This window comes from Lytechinus variegatus, chromosome 3 (genome assembly GCF_018143015.1).
Source record: "Lytechinus variegatus isolate NC3 chromosome 3, Lvar_3.0, whole genome shotgun sequence".
Classification (NCBI taxonomy): Eukaryota; Metazoa; Echinodermata; class Echinoidea; order Temnopleuroida; family Toxopneustidae; genus Lytechinus; species Lytechinus variegatus.
Window position 1 is genome coordinate 72,664,818 of NC_054742.1, and position 24,978 is coordinate 72,689,795.

Sequence of the window (24,978 nt, forward strand, 5' to 3'; positions counted from 1 at the left end):
ATATGCTAAGACTTGGTTAAACCGGGCATTCCTCTTCTTTTTGTCCTTTTACAAGTTAAAAGTCGTATGTACCCTCCCGTCTCCACCTCCATTTCTCAGCCCCCCCCCCCCACTTTCTCTGTGTCACTTCCTGGATTGTAGCCTATTTAAAACTTAACTGCCAAGTGACCGGTGGCTGATGGTCAGTTTTTTTATTGAATGATTTCCAAGAAATTTTATGATTATGATGATTAATGAATTAATTTACTGAAAAAAAAATGAATGCTTGATTGATCAAATTGCAAATTGAATGAGTTGATTGACTAATAAATTGTCGATTAAATGATTGATAGGAAAAAGTTGATGCCCCAATTCAGAATCAATCAATCATTAAATCAACATTCTGCTCTGGACTTCACTCGTACATGACAATAGTCATCAGTCTCTCAACAGGAGGGGAGGGCGGGAAAGAGGGAAGAGGCAAGGGCTGAGTGTTCCGTTGACCCTTATTCCATCAACAACCTTCTCCCACTGCAGTCCTATCGCACCCCCTATTCTCCCGACTCTCATGAACACATTGCTGAGATCCACATGATAAAGTGGAAATGATGCCCAAAAAGAGCTCCAAATGATAGAGTTGAAATGCTGCCCCAAAAGTGTAATTTATGTTCACTCATGCATTAAAATTCAATTTAATAATCTAAAAAAATTACTTAAGCAACCAAAACTGGTAATGTTGATCATTTATTTATCACAACGCCCTTAACTTTGCAAGTTCGAAAGGATTTGCCTCTCAAAAACTGACATAAATTGGAAGGCTAATTCCAGCCCACCCTAATTTTCATACCCTTTGTTTCAGTGGTCGGTGCTCGCTCAAGTATGAATATTTTTCCAATTTTTTGGTGTCATTTGAAAGTTGACTTTATTGGCTTTCCATATATGTACGTCTTTTTCCCCAAAGTGCTACATTTTTTATTTGGCAGCCATTTCAAAAGTGTATAGTTTTTTTGGGACGCACTGTATATTGACCTCTCTGTCTCTCCCCCCTCTCTATTTATCTATCCACCCATCTCTCCCTCTTTCTCTCTCTTTCTATCTATCCACCTCTCTCTCTCTCTCTCTTTCTCTCTATTTCTATCTATCTATCTATCTATCTATCTTGTCTTTATCTATTTATCAGTCTTCTATATCTATCTTTCGGCAGCTTCTAAGCCCTTCTAAGTGTATCAATCCATCAAACTTCAATTTGTCTTTCCATTATAAGTATGTTTATTTTGATTTTGTCTGTCATTCTATTCATTTAGTTAAAAATTTATTTTTAGAAAAAACAACGCGACTGCAAAAGCATGTTCGGATTTCTCTCATGACTGCCGCTCTCTCTGTACATGAAGTGCCGAGGAACTCTGTGCTCTGATCAGTAACTGTGCAAATTGCATGCGGTGGTGGACTCGCCTGTGTCGCACGCTGCATGCAACCAGCGACGTGTGTAGACTCTTCACTAGTCGCTTTTTTGCTACTTTTCCGGAAAATGCCTTCGCCAGGGTGTAAAACGGAAACGCGCGGCCGGCCCGAGGTAGGGAATCTCTCAGATGTAACAGGGGTCTATAATTATTTACAAATAATGAAGTATGGCTTGGAATTGTATATAAATAATTAGAGATGTTGTTTTATATAATAGTAATTATCTACAAATAAAATGTAAATTGTATATAAATAATTGTTAGTATTTAATAAATAATGATTGTATAACAAATAATTATTTTATATAATATTGATTCAAACGGCGCCTCATAAAAAACAAGCGAACATATAATCGTCCATTGTTCAATCATACAAATATAATTAGTTATTTTTTTTTAGTCTACGATTATCGGATAGTTAAAAGGTTCATGCAATTTGGTAGATCGTTAAATTATTGGTTGAAGTTTTGTTTATGATCCATAAATCATAATGATATTTAGATGCGTGTGATACTTTTTTTAAATACGTGATTTTGATAATATAAATAATTCTCGCCTTTTACTAACATAGTTCATTCTAATAATGCAGTGTTTTGTGGGAACATTTTGTGCTATGAATCTTGTGCATGCAGTTCAGATTAGCTTGTTTAGAAATATTACCGGGGAAAAACCATGAACATTTACAACGTCTAAAGGAGTTGAAGATAAAGATGGAAACCTTTTTGACCAAGAATCTTTATGAGATCAAAGAAAAACAACTAAGCGTGAATGCCTCAATTACAGTCTGAATGTTTGTCATGAATAGGAAATTATCCACTTCATTAGGATGGTATCGCCCTGTTCACACATTATTATGCTTTCATAATGTCATAAAAACCATGCGAGATATCGAGTAGTGTTCAGACTATATAGAGCAGAATTAAGGATAATTCATTTGGAGCGATCGCCTTTATATCCCACCCTTTCACACGGTAAGAAAAATCGTGATTTTAATGATGATTCCAGTGAAAAAATAAGGCTTAAGACGAATTTTTAGCACGTGTGAGACCAAACTAGAATCACGAACGCTAATCACAATCATGAATTCAAATTCTACTCCGGAGGTGAATTCCAGTTAAGTTTCACTCAAATTACGGTACGAATTTTCTGTGTGAAAGTCCGATGATTCTAAAGACGAATTACAATCATCATTACAATGATGATTTAAGATTCACGTGTGAAAAGGCCCATTGCTACCCTCATCCCTATATCTCAGTCATATATACCCTATGGTGGCCGTACGGCGAGTAAAAAATAGTCGGGTTTTTTCAAATACATTTTTGTACTAGCTACAATTAAGATTGTTTGAATAAAAATGAATAAAACGGGTGTTTTCGACTCGCCGTACGGCCGCCGTTGGAAAACCACTCTCTCGCCGGGCTCACTCGTTAGCAAAGTCTTTAGTATGAATAAATAATTTTCTGGGAAAATTTGCTATTTTTTTTATTATTTATTTTTTATTAATACAGAAGTGGAGCTCATGATGACGTCTTGGGTGCACAGAAATTGAGAAAAAAAAAAGAAAGGACATTCGACACTTTATCGTAAGGTGATACCATTGTCATTAGGAATATAGACGCTTATAGATCTACCTTGCTTTCGCCACTTGTTTCGTTGCCATAGTAATCACCAAGTTCTGGGCAAAGTTCTGTGGATGAGTTAAGGTTATAGTCGGTACTATAACTACTGTTGGCCATTGCGATTATAGCGACACTCATATTAACCCGCATTCCATAAGAACAGCCGAATCCAATGCATGCCATCACAGCCACAAAGTATCTGGTAGACCATCTTGATTTTCTGCTAGGATCTGGAAAATAACAAATATAATATTCCTGCGCATCAGTATGTATGTATGTATGTATGTATGTATCATTTTTAATCTAACATTCATCCCCACACATATATAGAAAAATAATCTTCCACCACAACATTCGTTATATTGGCCCCAAAATATGGAACGAAATTCCGGATTACATAAAAAAAAATCTCTTTCGTCAAAAAAAATTGCTTCTGTCGTTTCATATATGAATATTTTACGTTTCCTTTTGACTTTAAGTTAACATGATAACAATGAACCATGGGCAATTGTTGTTGCGACATTTATATTTTGCCCCCACTGATTTTGTTGAGCATTCTATTTCATTTAGTAATTCATGCCCGCCTCCCCTCCCACTCACATCTCCCTTTTTTGTTCCGTTTCCTTCTCTTTTCTCTGCCCTTTCTCTTGTATTGTTTATTGTATTGTATTTTAGTCTATAGGCGTATCCCGCCACAAGCCTAAGCTATAGGGTATACGCCTTCTTTTTTAAACCGAACATGTACATATTTATACTTTTCATAGCAAATTGATTTATGTATGATATTATGATATTAATGAAGTGGAAGAAAATAAACGTTTATTTGAATTGAAATTGAAGTCTCCGGAAATCACGGGATTTCGTAAGATTTTTTTTACTCCATTCGGGTTCAGTTTTGATTTATTTTCATATCTCACAAAATATCAAATGCAATGTAACGTCCATAAAAACAATAAGACATTAGTTAATCAAATAATACAATACATCACAATAATTCAATATAAATATGACAATGGTTATAACGTGGAACGTTCCAGACTGGAAACAGATAATCAATCAGATGAGGATATCAATGGTAAACTATTACAAACAGAGATTGTTATTTATAGATTCCCTATTGCCGGGGGGTTGCCCAATTACTTACAATAACTTAAACTTAAATAAAGTATTATCACTTTGTTTCAATATGTTACCGAAGAAACAAAAGAGAGAGGAAAAATGATACCCAAAAGAAAAAAAAAACACTGGAATATTTTACGATACAACCCTTTCCATACGCTGCTATAAAACAATAAATATCTAAAATCAAAGGAGGTACGCCCCCCCCCCACCGTCCCATAGGACTGCTACCTATGGTTTCAAGATACTCGATTTATCCATCCTTGTCTCTCCATCCAACTATCCCTGAAGACGCGAGTTGTATTAAATTAAATTTACAGGTTTCCTTTAAGAATAAAATACTTTATGAAATATGGGGATGTGACTACGCATAATTTGGGTTTGAGATCGAAAATAGTAAATATTTTGTTGGGGAACAAGGTACAAAGTGATCCATTTTTGTTCCTCATTTTAATTCATAATATTAGCAGCTAATTTAGGATTTTGGCAATATATAAAATAGGGTAATGAGCCCCGTAATGAGCATTTTTTTCTTTCTTTTTCATTTTCATTTAGATATTTCGATTTGAGGGAGCCAAACATAGCGATTGGGGTAAAATGTCAACAACAAAAAAAGCTGCGATCGAGGCGAGTTGGCAAGCAATCAAACTTGTCTTTTAAATTGATTTAGACATAACGCCCAGAAAATTACTATATCACCACTTTTCCATTCCTTTTCTTTTTTTCTTGGTCGTTAACATTTTGGGGGTCTATGGCATGACATGAATAGGTGAAATATATTGTGGCATACTGATAAAAAAGTATTATGCTAAATGCAGATTATGAAATGTAATGTAATTTTTATCATTTAGCTTTAGACTAACCAATCGGAATATCTTTAAGATTTTGTTGTTTTCTTTTCATAGTATTATTGGATCAGTGGCCCAGTGCAGAAAGAGTTGCAATCAATCGCAACTCTAGAAATCATGCGCAACTCGATTTTCAACCAATCAAAAGCGTGCATTTGGGACTTGCGCTTGATTTTTTGGCTTGCCTTTATACGCAACTCTTTCTGCAACGGGCCCCAGCGCCACAATACAGTCTTTCATTTATCAATTACTACAGACCAAGTAGGTCTGTGAGCTCATCCACTTCTGGCTACCTTGTTATTCCAAGTTTCAGAAACTAGGGGGCGTATGGGGGGAGATCATTTGGTTTCGCATGTCCCACTTGTACCTCTGTAGAAACCTTCAAAAATCTTCTAAAAACTCCTTTTTAACTCTAAGCGCTTTATGCGCCTTGAGCACTCTACAGAGTTGATTTGGCGCTTTATAAGTCACATTATTATTTTAATTATTATTACTATCGTACATTATCTCCTGTACAAGCTGAAAAAATAATATAGTTGAAACCATCTATTTCAGGCGACTCACCTTTATCTGAAACTAAAAGAGGTTGTTTTTCGAAATCTCCATTGCTTGTCTTCGATGGAAGCTTTTTATGTAACAAATCTACCACATTTTCGTGAGATGAAAATTCTTCCTCCATTGTTAATAAGAAATCCGATGGTATAAGTTTATCAGCAGGACATAGGCGAGTGCACAGCCACCGAACTGCATCTCAGGCAATATGCGCAATAGTCATGCAATTTACCTCCTGATTGTTGATATATTCAACCGGTTTTTGAACCGGTTCGTTCGGTCGGTCGGTAGATGGGGGGGGGGGGGGGGTGCTCATATCATTTTGGCAGGGTGTGTCACAGGCAACTGTAATGTGGGCGTGAATAGGGAGCTAATTTTAAAAGAGTTAATATTTACGTTAAATTACGTAGTTGGGACCCCCCCCCCCGTTCCTTTTCTGCTAGTGATTTTTTTTAAATAAAGCATGCAATACACTTATTTTTTTTTATGGGGGGGGGATTTCATATCCCCCAAATAAAAGTGAAAAAAGGAACATTTCCAAATTTCCAATGATTAAAAAAATAAGCAATTAGATTCATTCCAAAAACTCCCTTAGCTAGGTAATTTAATACACTCTACTACAAATTGGGCACAATGACACCCCCCCAACACACACACCCACCATACCCACGCGTAGACTTCATAAATAACCTAGGCAGTTTTCCCCTTTTTTGTTTACCCATCTTTAAGTGTCCTCTTGTTTACTCATTTTCAAGGAAGGGCCTGCCAATGGACCTTTAGCCCAATGCAGCCTTTATTATGGTTGTAATATTATAGAATGATTTAATGACCTTGAACTTGGACTATCTAATCTCCGTGTTTGCATTACAAGCGCAAAACACCGGTTCGATTCAGTTCAGTAAGCAAATAGTCCGAATCGATTTTTAAGGAGACCCTATATCAAGAGCCACCAAACCAAAAAGATTGCTGCGACCTACTTTCTAAATTCAAAGGAGCTAATCTGGTCCCTAATCAAACTCCTCTCAGAGTGAAATGAGGGACCAGTCCTGAGTGATGGAATGAGATTTCAATCTGTCAAGAGTGAATTTTTCACTTTTTTTTGAGTGAAAATGTAAAAAGGACGTACATTGTCACTCCAAAAGATAGAAATTCACTCTTGAAAAATAGTGAGCACACAATATTTGATAATTATGCAAATAAAAACAAAGTTAAAGACCTCTGTCCAGTAATGTGCCGTATCAAATACTTTTTTTGTGTGTGCTTGCCATTTGGAAGTCGCTCTGAAGCCCCGTCTGAAGCCACGTGCAAAGTTTCATGAAAAATAAACGCTAGGCAGAAAGCCTCGTGATTTTATTTTGTTAAAATTTTGATTACCTCTCTCATCTTAGACAATGTGTACAATAACGTTGGAGTGAATTTTTACCTTTTTGGGGAGTGAAAGTGTAAAAAGGAAGCACACTTCCACTCAAAAAAAAAATCACTCTTGAAAAGTTGCAATTTCTTTCCAGAAATTGCATTTCATCAGGACTGGAGCCTCATCTCACCTTGAGAGGAGTGCGATAATGGCCAGATAAACTCCTTTGCATTTAGTTTGCGATTACAATTATCTTGGGCACTGGACGCTAGGACCACTTCTTCCTTGGTCATTAAAGGCATGTTGTATCAATTCAAAGAAATAAAAAGTACTTAATAAGTACATTTTATTCTCATCCTTGGTTAATTTTTATTTGCAGGCGTGTGCACATTTTAATCTCGTCGATGGATGGCGCTATGAAAAAAAAGAGCAAACGGCACAGATTAGTCAACTAGATGATCTGGGCTCCGTAACACAAAGGTTTGCGATGAATTACAAATATGAAAGAACCGCACTGATTGGTTCCTGGTCAGTATTTTAAACCTACTGGGCGTGTAACATTAATAATGATTGGTCAGTTCATTTAGCGATTGATCGCTAATCTTTGTGTTACGGAGCCCTGGATCTACGTAATAGGGAGTTTTCGCAACAGCTCCGCAGACGCTTCTGTAACATAATATAATCCATTGTCAAATGCCGTTCATGACACATCAGTCTTTGTCGAGGGCGGGTGAATAGAAACAACAGTTTCGTCCCTGACTCTGGAAAAACGATATATTTGCGATTTTTCGTCAGATCTGAAACGTCGGACGACGATTTCCTCGGCAAGTATTGTTTCATTTTAAGCACTGAAATTATCTCATCATATTTTTTTTTGTTCTGTTCATGACAAACAATTGATCAGCAGCGTGCATCCATTGATATGTAATTCTAACTAAAGAAGTGAAGGTGGGGTGTTTACTCCTAAATCCAAACTGAACTTTAGATAAGAGTTTGTCATTTTCTAAAAATGTAATCAATTGCCGCTGAGCGAATCTTTCAAGTAGTTTTGATAAAATGGGTAGAATTGAAAGAGGACGGAAGTTATTTGGAGATTTTCTGTTACCGGATTCATAAATAGGAATGACTTCAGACTTCTTCCAATGGGTTGGAAATTTGTTCTCGATAAACAAACTATTAGGAGAACATACTCTTTCAGACCATATATAAGAATTATGTGTTCATGATATATTTATTCCTTAAATTGGAGACTTGTGAGGTGTTTTTTTTACTCATATACGGTATAATAGTCCGATCAATATACACCCAATTTACTCCTACACAACAACTATTGTGGTGTTAACCGGTGTACATAGAGGACCACACCACATATTTTACACCGGTGCTAAATTGACAGTGTTAGTTTACACCGATAGGTGATCACAACACCTTTGGTTGTTGCATTTACTCTCTTAGGTGTTATGTTCAATCATAGGTGTCTAATTTTTACAACTCAGGGTATAGTCCTCTATTAACACCAACTGATGTCAGTTTTAACACCACAGTTTTTACAGTGTACCCCCCAAAACTTGCAATCGATGATTTTTAAACATTTTATATCACGATTTAAGCAATAAACAATATCACAAAGTGATTTTGCTGTGCAATAGATTGCCATATATGTAAATGGACACTGTGAATTTTGGGTTAGCAGCTTAAGTGTCGATATTGTTAGGTCACATGTTTTAAAACTTTTTTTTAGAGAGATTGGCGATATTAGACTTCGTGACTTCATTTTCAAATTACTATATAATTTACTTCAGGGAAAAAAAATTTCATGAGTGGAAAATAATAATTTATGCTTAAATTGTAATATTGAATGAAGAAGACATTAATCTTTTTTTTTTACTGAGAGTTAAACGTCTCATTTTTTATTTTCGTCCAATATTTGATTTAAGAAATCCTCCAGAAATCAATATGAGTTATCTATTAACATTAGAAAATACTGATTCAGATTTTAGAAGGGGTAATAATAATAATAGCAAGGCCCGCTTGAAGAACAGTTTTCGGAACTGTACCGGAACTGAAGTGGCTACCCTAGGTAAATAGACCGTTATTATTATAATTATTATGATTTTCATTAAAGCACCAAATAGTATAGAACATTGTCCGAGAAAAGGAGTCTATAGGATGTCAATGGCGCCAACTTTTACATCACTGCAGAAGAATTTGTATAGGCCTATACATGTATCTGAATTACTCACTATTGACGGTATTTCTTGTGACTATTTTCATCAAGGAAAGTTGGCAGTGCTCTGACGGGTCTGATCGCATTTTCACATTGTTATTGGAATATATCAAATATAAGAATGCAAAAAAATAATCATATTATGTCTGAAATAATATCTTAATATCATGATATGGAAAGGGACATTCTTGTTACACTTTGAAAATTTGTTTTCTCAACAAACGATATGACAATATTATGGAATATTTTATAAGTTATTTCGTTACATATACTGTGTTGATTATTGATTGAGTGATTTTATTTCTCATGATAAAAACAATACAAAATATATACATTAAAAAAATAAAAAGTTAATAATTGAATCACATAGTAAACAGGTATATGAATTTGAGATTATAAAACTTATAAGAGAAATATGGGAAAACCCGAAAAGCTATAAGGAGCTTTTTAATATTGTATTTCCTTTTTCGTTCTATTTTATTATATATAATGAATTTTTATGTACACTTGCTCTTTGAAATTTATTTATTATCTTTGTACATTGTAAATTGTAATTGTTTGCTTTTATCCGTGACTTGTGAACGTTTTATAGTAAACATGTTAATTTCAGCCTTCTGGCTTTGTAACATGTATTGTTTTTTATACGAAATAAACCATGATTGAATTGAATTTGAATTGAATTGACTTTGAATTGAATTGGTTATTCCAGTTGAAGAATACGATTGCAGAAATATTACCTTGATAAAATAACATACAAATAAAGCATGAATAAACTTAACTGTAACTTAATTGCCCAAGAAAACTCCTAAACACCCCCCTTACATGAACAAAATGCCCTATCTTCCAACTAATATGTAGCTATAATCATGATAATGTGGGATTTTAATTTCCTTTTGAATGCTGACGAAAATGAGTATTGCTTGTTCTCACTGGGAAGTGAATGCCAGACGTCTGGACCCCTGTGTCTTATTGATTTAGATGTTAACAAAGTCGCGGATTTATCAAATGGTAATTTACCGAGCCTCTTGTGTTATACGAATGAATTAGGTAATTACATATAAACATATAATTGAATTGGGAAGGCAATATTTTATTTTTCAATCTAAACATGAAAAGTGCTGCCTGGATGGTATTTATATCCGCAACTTTTAGAAATCCAAGCCCTTTAAAAATTGGGTCGGTGTGGGCTAGATAATGGGACCCTGTATACAACCTTACGTAAGGTTCAGCTCTCTTTTGTAATTTGAACAGCATATATATATATGTTTGGAATAACAATTTCCCCAGACAATAATACCATATCACAATGAAGACAAGATAAATGAGTTGTACAATAAAATCATCGCCTTAGTGGGAGGGCAGAATTTAAGCTTAGACATGATGCCAAGCGTACGTGATACGTAAGGTTTTCAAACTGGGGGTTCCATCATGTAAGACATTCGTCAAGTAAAATACCCAGGAACTTTACTGTTGACTTCTTTTCTAAGATAGTATTGTTTGCAGTAATGTTATGATTTGGTTATCAATAATTGGTTTGTTTTTACTATAATTATTCAATTATAAACTGTGAAAACAAAATTTGTGTCATGTCAATTTTCAATGAAGGAACCATGTAGAATGAAAAAAAAATATGTTAAGATAGAGTATCTTCGTCGACACGTATACGGTGATGATGCATTTCGTTATAGAAAGGCATTGATGCTTCCGCCATTTCTATGACATCGTCGGTAAGTTGTTCTCTTGGCGGTGGTGCCTTGGGGGGTTGAAACAGGTGCTCCTCAGAACACCTCCATAGAATGCATTTAAAGAGACCTGTTCTGCTGTCCAGGCGCATCCCCAGTTCCACCTCCCAATTTCTTGCACCTTTGGTTTCGGCCACGATAGCATCGAAGCATTGAAAGGCAGCCCAACTGCCTCACACCATCGAGGAAGAACTCGACCCGGATCGTTGAGCAGGTCGGACGAGTCAAGGACAACTGCCTCCGGGTCGACCTCCTTGAGGATATAGCGCCACAGGGCATGCAACTCCTTAAAGTAATTTTCGTGTATTCCTAGCTCGTTGTGGTTCCTGACGTCAAAGCTAGCTTCGTCCTTTTCGTCAGGGAGTAACCGGTTAATGGCTTTGAAATGGGGGTAATACATCTTGTGGACTCCAGGATATACCAGATCGGGGTGACGAATAAGGAACGAGTGCCGGTAGCCGCTTGGTATATACCGAGTAACGTCGCCATCAGGCATCCCGTAGGCCATATCCTTGACAAAGACGTGTTTTGCAGTTGTCCGTTCGAGCCGTTCTTTAACGCTCTGGTACCTGTATGCATGACACCAGGAATTAAAAAGTTTGTTTTGTAAAAGAATAAAAGGAAAACACCAGAGGAAAACCGCGATAAAAATAAACAGTGTAATGAAAGTGAGATTAAAATTTCATAATCATCAGCACTATTATGAAATTATCATCATGACCAAATGACCAATGATTTTCATTGTTGAGTGTATTGTCATCATTATTACCGTTACTGCTAGTAGTAGTAGATGTAGTAGTAGTAGTATATTAGTAGCAGGTGTGTTGCTAAACTTCGAGTCTCGAGTTTCGAGTCTCGAGTTTCGAGTTTCCAAAATTTCATTAGAATTGGTCATTAAAGACCCTCGCTTTTAATTGCTTTTGATTTAAGCCGCTATTTTCCACAGATTAGCGAAATCATGCACGTCAAACAGTTTTACTCTGGTGCCGCTAAAATCTTCTAAGGACATAACAGGAAATGAAGTTGACACGTTGCAAGCTTGTAATTCCATTTAAGCAAAATATGCTTTATCTGTTTTCAGGTAATCGAAGCTACCTAGGCAGTAGAAAATAATTTGAATTCTCGATTGGATGATTATAAAAAGATATGCAGTTAAAGGCAAGAGAGTACAAGTATGTAGCCTCCCGCGATTAATAAAGAAATTATAGCTAAGACACTATGAATAAATCTAATTTAAAAAAAGGCTCTATAATGACATAAACAAAATATCGTTAAATACACTTTTCCACCATAAGTAGGAGCAATAAATTTGATTGATTTGTAAATAGAATGGCAAGGCCTATCTACTACAATTAACAAAATATTATAATTCGGATGAGAAAGGCGAGACTCGAATTTTTCAAAAATTCGAGTTAAAAGCGCTGTCCTTTAATACTAATAGTAGGAACAATAAATTTGATTGATTTGTAAATAGAATGTCAAGGCCTATCTACTACTATTAACAAAATATTATAATTCGGATGAGAAAGGCGAGACTCGAATTTTTCAAAAATTCGAGTTAAAAGCGCTGCCCTTTAATACTCATACTAGTGGTATGGAGATCCTCCCATTGGCAATGCGACAAGGATGTGTGATGTCACTGATGAACAACTTTCCCTTTGGTGGACTATAAAATACCCTTAAAATGTCTCTTTTTGCTTTTTCTTATGATGATGCAAACTCTTTATCCATGATGTATTCTTTAAAAATATGTATTACATGCCCTCATGTAGAAAGAACACATGATCTATGGATAGATGTGATAAAAGAGGCAATTCAAGTGAAATATATACTAAAGTAATGGGGAGAGTTGTTCATCAGTGACTTCACACATCTTTGTCGCGTTGCCAATTTGCTATCTCCATAGCATTAGTGATCGCAATATTTAAATGCTCATAACTTTCTCATTATTTGTCTGATTTTTCTCAAACTTTTGTTGATCTGTTTCTTTGATTTTTCTGTTTTCACACAAGCTATCTTGTTCCAATGGTTTCATTCTCCTTTAAGTTCATTTATCATTAACTTTACGAGATCGGTTGAATTTGGGAGCAAAGTAGACAATATGAGAATAATTCAAGATTATATAAAGTTGTAACTTCAAAACCATTTTGATGGAAGCAGAAGGAGAATTGATAACGATATTTCCACAGCTTACATTACCTATATTAACCTATATTATTATAGTTTTGTTTTATATTACCTTTTCATATTGTATATTTTGAAATTCTGATACTGATGTCAATGCAGAAATAAAATAGAATTATATAAAAAATCAAAACAAACTTAAGTTCATATATTAACCTGACGAGATATGTTGGCTCAGGGCATTGCTAAAAATCGGAAATGATAACAATACGAAGTCCAGGGTTAAGATCTTTGCCTCAGCCCTGGCCCGATATCGGTTACATCTCGATGCAAGGCCAACAACCCAAGAGGAAGCAAATAAAGTCATTTTAAACACATATTAGGCATATTCCTTCAACAAATTCTACAAATCTGATGATAAATCTCATAAAATACTCCAAACAAGGAATGCATCAAGGTAGTATGATTTCATCGTTCTCCTGTGATATTTGTATATTGCATTTTGTCAAAGTGACGAACTTGGAAAAAGGGGGATTAACGGTGAAAGAACAGGAAGACAACAGAAGTGGAAGAAATTACTTTGTTGCGTATAACAATATGCAATACCCCATTTCATTAAAAAAAATATTATGAATCCCAGAAATTATCAACTATTATGGAAATCCCACACATCATTTTTTTTCTGCAGGAAATTTTCACAATAATAATTGGCATTTATATAGCGCTTTATCAATCTACGACTGTTCAAAGTGCTTCACAATTATTATTACCCGGTCACTGGATTCATAGCATTCCAAGCAGCCTGTTAGGCGCAAACTTGCTAAACCAATCACAATGACGGTTGTTTCCTACTGGTACCCAATTAGCACCTGGGTGAGAGTGGCAAAGTGTGAATTGACGCCTTGCCAAAGGGCGCTAGGCCATGGTGGGATTCGAACACACGACCCTCTGATTACAAGGCGAGAGTCAGAACCGCTACACCACGGCGCTTCCACAATGTCCTTTTTTTAACAAAGAGAAGCACACTGAATTGATTGTCAAGACATCGATGGCTTTAGGAGTGTACATCATTATCTAGTATCTATCTTAAACAGACATGCAATTTGGATATTGACTTTGCTGGCTTTCCATAGTAAATACAGTTGATCGATCATTGGCAAATCTTGGTAAGACGGGCCCCAGATCTTTCATTATTCAGTTACCTGAGTAAGTTATCGCAAGGAGAATGCTCCGATCTGCAGAAGGAGACCAGCGGGACATAAACGAGTACATCGACGGATATGATCCACTCTATATACAATATAAAGTTTTATTTGAATAAATAAAACATAGTAAACATACATTTATTATTTCCAAATATGTTTATAAGCAATGACTCATATACATTGAGAATGAACTTAACTAATCAAACTTTGTCAACAATACTGATATCTCGTTTGTATGGAACTATCGACTTAACGATATACATGTAGAGGTGTGTGTTTTATCACATGATCACGAATTGACCGATCGTTTAATCTAGAATACTCATATACCATTATACCGTGCACCTGAGAACATTATTCAAAAGGGCAAGGTTCCTTGATTACTTGGAATATTACCTTAGACTTGAAACATTCATGAACATGATAGGTTTGTTTACTCCATCATATCACCTCAATCACCGTTAGTAAAATTGGCGCTTTGATTACCAGAAATAATTTGAAATGCACTTCCATATAGCGTTCAGAGTCCAAATTTTTAAGATATTCAAACATCTTATGAGGTCAAGTTCAATCCACAGCGGTATCCTTTGATCGTGTAAACCCGAGAATTTAAAAGCTCATCTATATAGGCCTATGAATTCAAAATAAAGTTGATAACTCATTGCAGGAGTGGAGGAGGAGGTGGCAACACTCCCAAAGGTTTTTAAAGGGTCAAAAGGTGTAAAGCAAAATAAGATATCCGATGTAATCCCAAATAGATAAGGAACGGATTTCTTATCTAAAAATTATATATAGATAAGAAATGAATTTCTTATCTAAAAATATATATAGATAAGAAATGAATTTCTTATCTAGAAATGAAATTCTTATATAGAAATTTCAAAGTGCATTCCAATTTTCGAAATTCTATGATGTAGCATTGTAATTATGTAACAATGTAGTACACGAACATATATTGTATTCATGAGGTCCATAGTTTGTTATGATAATGTTGGTTTGGTATATATTTATGTCGAAATATTATGGTCTTCCTCTTTTGATGTATCAATATGAATGAAGAATTTCAATAGGAGTCAGAAGGATTAAATAAAAAAATCTAGTCTCACTACTTTACAAACTGCATTCTACACTATGCGAAAACCAAGGGTATTACGTCTGAAGACTACAGACGATATTCGTTCCTACCCCCATTATCCGGTTTGAACATACCTCCGCCAATCCGCATATGAACCGGGTAATGAATATCGCAGTCACACTATGATAGGCAGCCAGCGGTGTAAGCAGGGAACCGACCGCCGATATGAATATTCCAACGCCGTATATCCAGGGGCAAGACTTCGGGTATTTGTCGGATAGGATACCCGCGGGTACTTGCAGAAGGACGAAACCGTAAAAATAAGCCGCCAGAATGAGCTCCTGTGTATGGGCATCCCAAGGAAACTCGCCCTCCTGTTAAATTCGAAGGTCAGTAAAACGTATGAGGCGCCGTTTGTACTAATATTGAATAGAACAATTATTTGTTACATAATCATTTATCAAATTAAATAAAAATAATTTACATAATTTACATTTTATTTGTAAATAATTACTATTATATAAAATAACATTTCTAATTATTAAAATATATACAAATAGAATGTAAATTATATATAAATAATTGTTATTATTCAATAAATAATAATATAACAAATAAATATTCTATATAATATTGGTACAAACGGCACCTTATAAAAAGAAGTGAATCGACCATTGTTCAACCTAAAAAAAAAAAATCGTTACTTTTTTTGAGAGAGCAATTTCTAACTCAATAATTATTTTATGATTATCCGATGGTTACAGGGGTTTATGTAATTCGGTAGACCGTTAAATTAATTGGAATTTTCTTTATGAGCCATAAATTCTAATGACATTTAGATGCGTGTGATATTTCTTTTTGATACGTGATTTTGATAATGTAAATAATTATCGCCTTTGGCTTTTACTAATATTGATCAATCTAATAATGCAGTGTTTTGGGGCAACATTGATGTTATGAATCTTGTTCATACAGTTCAGATTAGCTTGTTTTAACAAGTATTTTATATATAAAAAGGTAAGAAAAATAACAGAGCGTGAATGCCTCAATGTTTGTCATGAATATGCTTTCATAATGTCATAAAAACCATGCGAGATAACGAATAGTGTTCAGACTATATAGAGCAGAATTAAGGATAATTCATTTGGAGCGATCTGCCTTTATATCCCGCCCTTTCACACGGTAAGAAAAATTGTGATTTTAATGATGATTCCAGTGAAAAAATAAGGCTTAAGACGAATTTTTAGCACGTGTGAGACCAAACTAGAATCACGAACGCTAATCACAATCACGAATTCAAATTCTACTCCCGAGGTGAATATCCAATTAAGTTTCAATCAAATTACGGTACGAATTTTCTGTGTGAAAGATCCGATGATTCTAAATACGAATTACAATCATCATTACAATGATGATTTAAGATTAACGTGTGAAAAGGCCCAGTGCTACCCTCATCCCTATATCTCAGTCATATATACCCTATGGTGGCCGTACGGCGAGTCAAAAATAGTCGGGGTTTTTCAAATACATTTTTGTACTAGCTACAAAATAAAGATGGTTTGAATAAAAATGAATAAAACGGGTGTTTTCGACTCGCCGTACGGCCGCCGTAGGGAAAACCACTCTCTCGTCGGGCTCACTCGTCAGCAAAGTCATTAGTATGAATAACAAATTTTCTGGGAAAATTTGCTAGTTTTTTTTTATTATTAATAAAAGAAGTGGAGCTCATGATGACGTCATGGGTGCACAGAAATTGAGAAAAAAAAGATAGGACTTTCGACACTTTATCGTAAGGTGATACCATTGTCATTAGGAATATAGACGCTTATAGATCTACCTTGCTTTCGCCACTTGTTTCGTTGCCATAGTAATCACCAAGTTCTGGGCAAAGTTCTGTGGATGAGTTAAGGTTATAGTCGGTACTATAACTACTGTTGGCCATTGCGATTATAGCGACACTCATATTAACCCGCATTCCATAGGAACAGCCGAATCCAATGCATGCCATCACAGCCACAAAGTATCTGGTAGACCATTTTGATTTTCTGCCAGGATCTGGAAAATAACAAATATAATATTCCTGCGCATCAGTATGTATGTATCATTTTTAATCTAACATTCATCCCCACACATATATAGAAAAATAATCTCCCACCACAACATTCGTTATATTGGCCCCAAAATATGGAATGAAATTTCGGATTACATAAAAAAAATCTCTATCGACAACCAGCGTTAAGTATAAAATGAAAAAAAAATGCTTCTGTCGTTTCATATATGAATATTTTACGTTTCCTTTTGACTTTAAGTTAACATGATAACAATGAACCATGGGCAATTGTTGTTGCGACATTTATATTTTGCCCCCACTGATTTTGTTGAGCATTCTATTTCATTTAGTAATTCATGCCCGCCTCCCCACTCACATCTCCCTTTTTTGTTCCGTTTCCTTCTCTTTTCTCTGCCCTTTCTCTTGTATTGTTTATTGTATTGTATTTTAGTCTATAGGCGTATCCCGCCACAAGCCTAAGCTATAGGGTATACGCCTTCTTTTTTAAACCGAACATGTACATATTTATACTTTTCATAGCAAATTGATTTATGTATGATATTATGATATTAATGAAGTGGAAGAAAATAAACGTTTATTTGAATTGAAATTGAAGTCTCCGGAAATCACGAGGATTTCGTAAGATTTTTTACTCCCTAGGGTTCAGTTTTGATTATTTTCATATCTCACAAAATATCAAATGCAATGTAACGTCCATAAAAACAATAAGACATTAGTTAATCAAATAATACAATACATCACAATAATTCAATATAAATATGACAATGGTTATAACGTGGAACGTTCCAGACTGGAAACAGATAATCAATCAGATGAGGATATCAATGGTAAAGTATTAAAAAACAGAGATTGTTATTTATAGATTCCCTATTGCCGGGGATTGCCCAATTACTTACAATAACTTAAACTTAAATAAAGTATTATCACTTTGTTTCAATATCAAAATGTTACCGAAGAAACAAAAGAAAGAGAGGGGAAAATGATACCCAAAAGAAACAAAAAAAAACATTTGGGCATATTTTACGATACAACCCTTTCCATAGGCTGCTATAGAAAAATAAAAATAAATCAAAGGAGGTACGCCCCCCCCCCCCACCGTCCCATAGGACTGCTACCCATGGTTTCAAGTACTCGATTTATCCATCCTTGTCTCTCCATCCAACTATCCCTGAAGACGCGAGTTGTATTAAATTAAATTTACAGGTTTCCTTTAAGAATAAAATACTTTATGAAATATGGGGATGTGACTACGCATAATTTGGGTTTGAGATCGAAAATAGTAAATATTTTGTTGGGGAACAAGGTACAAAGTGATCCATTTTTGTTCCTCATTTTAATTCATAATATTAGCAGCTAATTTAGGATTTTGGCAATATATAAAATAGGGTAATGAGCCCCGTAATGAGCATTTTTTTCTTTCTTTTTCATTTTCATTTAGATATTTCGATTTGAGGGAGCCAAACATAGCGATTGGGGTAAAATGTCAACAACAAAAAAAGCTGCGATCGAGGCGAGTTGGCAAACGATCAAACTTGTCTTTTAAATTGATTTAGACATAATGCCCAGAAAATTACTATATCACCACTTTTCCATTCCTTTTCTTTTTTTCTTGGTCGTTAACATTTTGGGGGTCTATGGCATGACATGAATAGGTGAAATATATTGTGGCATACTGATAAAAAAGTATTATGCTAAATGCAGATTATGAAATGTAATGTAATTTTTATAATTTAGCTTTAGACTAACCAATCGGATAATCTTTTTTGTTTTCTTTTCATAGTATTATTGGATCAGTGGCCCAGTGCAGAAAGAGTTGCAATCAATCGCAACTCTAGAAATCATGCGCAACTCGATTTTCAACCAATCAAAAGCGTGCATTTGGGACTTGCGCTTGATTTTTTGGCTTGCCTTTATACGCAACTCTTTCTGCAACGGGCCCCAGCGCCACAATACAGTCTTTCATTTATCAATTACTGCAGACCAAGTAGGTCTTTACGCTCATCCACTTCTGGCTACCTTGTTATTCCAAAAGTTTCAGAAACTAGGGGTGGGGGATCATTTGGTTTGGCATGTCCCACTTTGTGGAACAGACTTCCTGGAGACATAAACAATGTACACTGTTAGAAAAAAATAAAAGAAGTTCCTGCAGCAGAGTCTCGAGAACACCTGTAATCTTACCGAATTGCGTAATCTTACAGGAAATTGGTAAAAAACCCGTGATTTTACAGAAAATAAACAGAAGATTTTGTAGAAAGCAATAACAGAATCATTCTGTAAATTCATAAAACAAGAATTTTTCTGCAATTTAACAGAACAGGTCTGTTTAAAAAGGGGAAAAGGGTGTTTTATTCAAGGAAATTTGTAAGATTCCATACATCAAATACCAATTTCCTGTAAGATTACGCAATTCGGTAAGATTACGGGGGTGTTCTCGAGACTCTGCTGTAGGAATTTCTTTTATTTTTTCTAACAGTGTACCTCTCTAGAAAACTTCAAAAATCTTCTAAAAACTTTTTTTAACTCTAAGCGCTTTATGCGCTTGAGTACTCTTCAGAGTTGATATTATAAGTCACATTATTATTATTTTAAATATTATCACTAACGCACACTATCTCCTGTACAAGCTGAAAAAAATTGAAATATAGTTAGAACACTATTCATATTCATCACTTCATCTATGAGATTAAGAGGTTGTTTTTCGAAATCTCCATTGCTTGCCTTCGATGGAAGCTTTTTATGTAACAAATCTACCACATTTTCGTGAGATGAAAATTCTTCCTCCATTGTTTATCAGAGATCCGAGGGTATCGGTAGGACATAGGCGAATGCACAGCCACCGTTGTAAACTGCATCTCAGGCAATATGCGCAATAGTCATGCGTTTTACCTGCTGATTGTTGATATTTTCAACTGGTTTTTGAACCGGTTCGTTCGGTCGGTCGGTAGATGGGGGGGGGGGTGCTCATATCATTTTGGCAGGGTGTGTCACAGGCAACTGTAATGTGGTCGTGAATAGGGAGCTAATTTCAAAAGAGTTAATATTTACGTTAACTTACGTAGTTGGGACCCCCCCCCCGTCCTTTTCTGATAGTGATTTTTTTTTAATAAAGCATGCAATACACTTATTCTTTGGGGGGATTTCATATCCCCCAAATAAAAGTGAAACAAGGAACATTTCCACATTTCCAATGATTAAAAAAATAAGTAATTAGATTCATTCCAAAAACTCCCTTAGCTAGGTAATTTAATACACTCTACTACAAATTGGGCACAATGACACCCCCCCAAACACCACACACCCACCATACCCACGCGTAGACTTCATAAATAACCTAGGCAGTTTTCCCCTTTTTTGTTTACCCATCTTTAAGTGTCCTCTTGTTTACTCATTTTCAAGGAAGGGCCTGCCAATGGACCTTTAGCCCAATGCAGCCTTTATAATGGTTGTAATATTATAGAATGATTTAATGACCTTGAACTTGGACTATCTAATCTCCGTGTTTGCATTACAAGCGCAAAACACCGGTTCGATTCAGTTCAGTAAGCAAATAGTCCGAATCGATTTTTAAGGAGACCCTATATCAAGAGCCACCAAACCAAAAAGATTGCTGCGACCTACTTTCTAAATTCAAAGGAGCTAATCTGGTCCCTAATCAAACTCCTCTCAGAGTGAAATGAGGGACCAGTCCTGAGTGATGGAATGAGATTTCAATCTGTCAAGAGTGAATTTTTCACCTTTTTTGGAGTGAAAATGTAAAAAGGACGCACATTGTCACTCCAAAAAGATAGAAATTCACTCTTGAAAAAGAGTGAGCACAATATTTGATAATTATGCAAATAAAAACAAAGTTAAAGACCTCTGTCCAATAATGTGCCGTATCACATACTTTTTTGTGTGTGCTTGCCATTTGGAAGTCGCTCTGAAGCCCCATCTGAAGCCACGTGCAAAGTTTCATGAAAAATAAACGCTAGGCAGAAAGCCTCGTGATTTTATTTTGTTAAAATTTTGATTACCTCTCTCATCTTAGACAATGTGTACAATAACGTTGGAGTGAATTTTTACCTTTTTGGGGAGTGAAAGTGTAAAAAGGATGCACACTTCCACTCAAAAAAAAAATCACTCTTGAAAAGTTGCAATTTCTTTCCAGAAATTGCATTACATCAGGACTGGAGCCTCATCTCACTTTGAGAGGAGTGCGACAATGGCCAGATGAACTCCTTTGCATTTAGTTTGCGATTACAATTACCTTGGGCACTGGACGCTAGGACCACATCTTCCTTGGTCATTAAAGGCATGTTGTATCAATTCAAAGAAATAAAAAGTACTTAATAAGTACATTTTATTCTCATCCTTGGTTAATTTTTATTTGCAGGCGTGTGCACATATTAATCTCGTCGATGGATGGCGCTATGAAAAAAAAGAGCAAACGGCACAGATTAGTCAACTAGATGATCTGGGCTCCGTAACACCATGGACCTACCACTCTAGGTTTGCGATGAATTACAAATAAGAACCGCACTGATTGGTTCCTGGTCAGTATTTTAAACCTACTGGGTGTGTAACATTAATAATGATTGGTCAGTTCATTTAGCGATTGATCGCTTATCTTTGTGTTACGGAGCCCTGGATCTACGTAATAGGGAGTTTTCGCAATAGCTCCGCAGACGCTTCTTTAACATTATATAATCCATTGTCAAATGCCGTTCATGACACATCAGTCTTTGTCGAGGGCGGGTGAATAGAAACAACAGTTTCGTCCCTGACTCTGGAAAAACGATATATTTGCGATTTTTCGTCAGATCTGAAACGTCGGACGACGATTTCCTCGGCAAGTATTGTTTCATTTTAAGCACTGAAATTATCTCATCATATTTTTTTTTGTTCTGTTCATGACAAACAATTGATCAGCAGCGTGCATCCATTGATATGTAATTCTAACTAAAGAAGTGAAGGTGGGGTGTTTACTCCTAAATCCAAACTGAACTTTAGATAAGAGTTTGTCATTTTCTAAAAATGTAATCAATTGCCGCTGAGCGAATCTTTCAAGTAGTTTTGATAAAATGGGTAGAATTGAAAGAGGACGGAAGTTATTTGGAGATTTTCTGTTACCGGATTCATAAATAGGAATGACTTCAGACTTCTTCCAATGGGTTGGAAATTTGTTCTCGATAAACAAACTATTAGGAGAACATACTCTTTCAGACCATATATAAGAATTATGTGTTCATGATATATTTATTCCTTAAATTGGAGACTTGTGAGGTTTTTTTTTTTACTCATATACGGTATAATAGTCCGATCAATATACACCCAATTTACTCCTACACAACAACTATTGATTGATTGATTGATTGATTTTATTTGTCAGGTATATTTGAACAAGTACAAGAAAATATGAACAGCAGTGTATACCTTGACAGGATTGCCCATGAAAGCCGAGATGGCTTATTTCCAATGGGGTCCTTACATCAGTAATTGACAACAATGTACATCTATGAAAAAACACCTATAAAAGTCTACAAACTACATCAAGTAAGTCTAGACCACTAAATTTACATGAAGAATTGTAAAACTTAATATATAAAAAGACAAAAACAAATAAGTTTGCCATGAAAACCATTCACGCAAAATATGATTAAAATAATTGTAAAACAGGTTGAGTAATCGATCATTACTTCTAGGTTACATATGAAAATTAAAATTATACTATAATCAGTTATTAAAAAGCGCTAAATGCATCGTGACTAATACAAGATTCATGAATCGTAAAACCTAAGATATGAAAAAGTACAAATAAGTTTGACATCAAACTTTCAACAAAAGATGATGAAACAATGTAAAACAAGTTGATTAAATAAATCATAACTAAATACTTATATATAAGACTACATGATACACATGAAATTAGAAAGAATATTTAACATTACAGAGTGGGGACATTTTTTAAGTGTTGTTTCAATACTCTTTTAAATTGTGTAAAAGTCTTAACCGATGTGGTGTTAACCGGTGTACATAGAGGACCACACCAGTTATTTTACACCGGTGCTAAATTGACAGTGTTAGTTTACACCGATAGGTGATCACAACACCTTTGGTTGTTGCATTTCGTATCGTTTTCGTTTCATTCGTTTATTTCCATTTTCAACAATTACAGTTTCTTCTGTACATGTTGACATATATAAATAACAAAACATATTTCAATTATTCCTGTACAGAAAATTATATTCAAGATTATTACAAATCAGGTTGAAAATGGAGGAGGCTGCTAAAAGGCGGAGCTTGTATAGTGCAGCCTCCTAATAAATATTCCTGCAGTTGTTTAGCATATAAAAAAAATAAGGTACCAACTTGAGGTACCAACATTTACTCTCTTAGGTGTTATGTTCAATCATAGGTGTCTAATTTTTACAACTCAGGGTATAGTCCTCTATTAACACCAACTGATGTCAGTTTTAACACCACAGTTTTTACAGTGTACCCCCCAAAACTTGCAATCGATGATTTTTAAACATTTTATATCACGATTTAAGCAATAAACAATATCACAAAGTGATTTTGCTGTGCAATAGATTGCCATATATGTAAATGGACACTGTGAATTTTGGGTTAGCAGCTTAAGTGTCGATATTGTTAGGTCACATGTTTTAAAACTTTTTTTTAGAGAGATTGGCGATATTAGACTTCGTGACTTCATTTTCAAATTACTATATAATTTACTTCAGGGAAAAAAAATTTCATGAGTGGAAAATAATAATTTATGCTTAAATTGTAATATTGAATGAAGAAGACATTAATCTTTTTTTTTTACTGAGAGTTAAACGTCTCATTTTTTATTTTCGTCCAATATTTGATTTAAGAAATCCTCCAGAAATCAATATGTGTTATCTATTAACATTAGAAAATACTGATTCAGATTTTAGAAGGGGTAATAATAATAATAGCAAGGCCCACTTGAAGAACAGTTTTCGGAACTGAACCGGGAACTGAAGTGGCTACCCTAGGTAAATAGACCGTTATTATTATAATTATTATGATTTTCATTAAAGCACCAAATAGTATAGAACATTGTCCGAGAAAAGGAGTATATAGGATGTCATTGGCGCCAACTTTTACATCACTGCAGAAGAATTTGTATAGGCCTACATGTATCTGAATTACTCACTATTGACGGTATTTCTTGTGACAATTTTCATCAAGGAAAGTTGGCAGTGCTCTGACGGGTCTGATCGCATTTTCACATTGTTATTGGAATATATCAAATATAAGAATGCAAAAAAATAATCATATTATGTCTGAAATAATATCTTAATATCATGATATGGAAAGGGACATTTTTGTTACACTTTGAAAATTTGTTTCTCAACAAAGGATGACAATATTATGGAATATTTTATAAGTTATTTCGTTACATATATTGTGTTGATTATTGATTGATTGAGTGATTTTATTTCTCATGATAAAAACAATACAAAATATATACATTAAAAAATAAAAAGTTAATAATTGAATCACATAGTAAACAGGTATATGAATTTGAGATTATAAAACTTGTAAGAGAAATATGGGAAAACCCGAAAAGCTATAAGGAGCTTTTTAATATTGT

At 34.9% G+C, this 24,978-nt stretch overlaps 2 protein-coding genes across 2 annotated transcripts; both read right to left on the minus strand.

Moving 5' to 3' along the window:
• Positions 1-2,947: 2,947 nt before the first annotated feature.
• LOC121412293 lies at positions 2,948-5,792 on the minus strand. Its single transcript, XM_041605188.1, has 2 exons — positions 5,590-5,792; positions 2,948-3,288 (listed from the first exon to the last, which is right to left on the minus strand). Exons 1-2 carry the CDS (start codon positions 5,702-5,704, stop codon positions 3,059-3,061), a joined length of 345 nt encoding a protein of 114 aa, XP_041461122.1. The 5' UTR covers positions 5,705-5,792; the 3' UTR covers positions 2,948-3,058.
• An 8,426-nt stretch (positions 5,793-14,218) lies between these two features.
• Positions 14,219-17,355, minus strand: LOC121412147 (sialin-like). The gene is made up of 3 exons (XM_041605052.1): positions 17,142-17,355; positions 15,439-15,678; positions 14,219-14,314 (listed from the first exon to the last, which is right to left on the minus strand). The coding sequence occupies exons 1-3, from the start codon at positions 17,310-17,312 to the stop codon at positions 14,219-14,221; spliced, it is 507 nt and encodes a 168-aa protein (XP_041460986.1). The 5' UTR covers positions 17,313-17,355.
• Positions 17,356-24,978: the final 7,623 nt, after the last annotated feature.

Bases quoted from the DNA above. Each gene is read 5' to 3' on its own strand.
- LOC121412147 (XM_041605052.1), bottom strand. From the start codon at position 17,312: ATGGCATGCATTGGATTCGGCTGTTCCTATGGAATGCGGGTTAATATG. The intron at 15,679-17,141 runs GTAGATCTATAA...CGAATTTAACAG, and splicing joins AAACAAGTGGCGAAAGCAAG to GAGGGCGAGTTTCCTTGGGA. The intron at 14,315-15,438 runs GTATGTTCAAAC...TATTGTATATAG, and splicing joins TCATATGCGGATTGGCGGAG to AGTGGATCATATCCGTCGAT.
- LOC121412293 (XM_041605188.1), bottom strand. From the start codon at position 5,704: ATGGAGGAAGAATTTTCATCTCACGAAAATGTGGTAGATTTGTTACAT. The intron at 3,289-5,589 runs GTGAGTCGCCTG...GTTATTTTCCAG, and splicing joins TCTTTTAGTTTCAGATAAAG to ATCCTAGCAGAAAATCAAGA.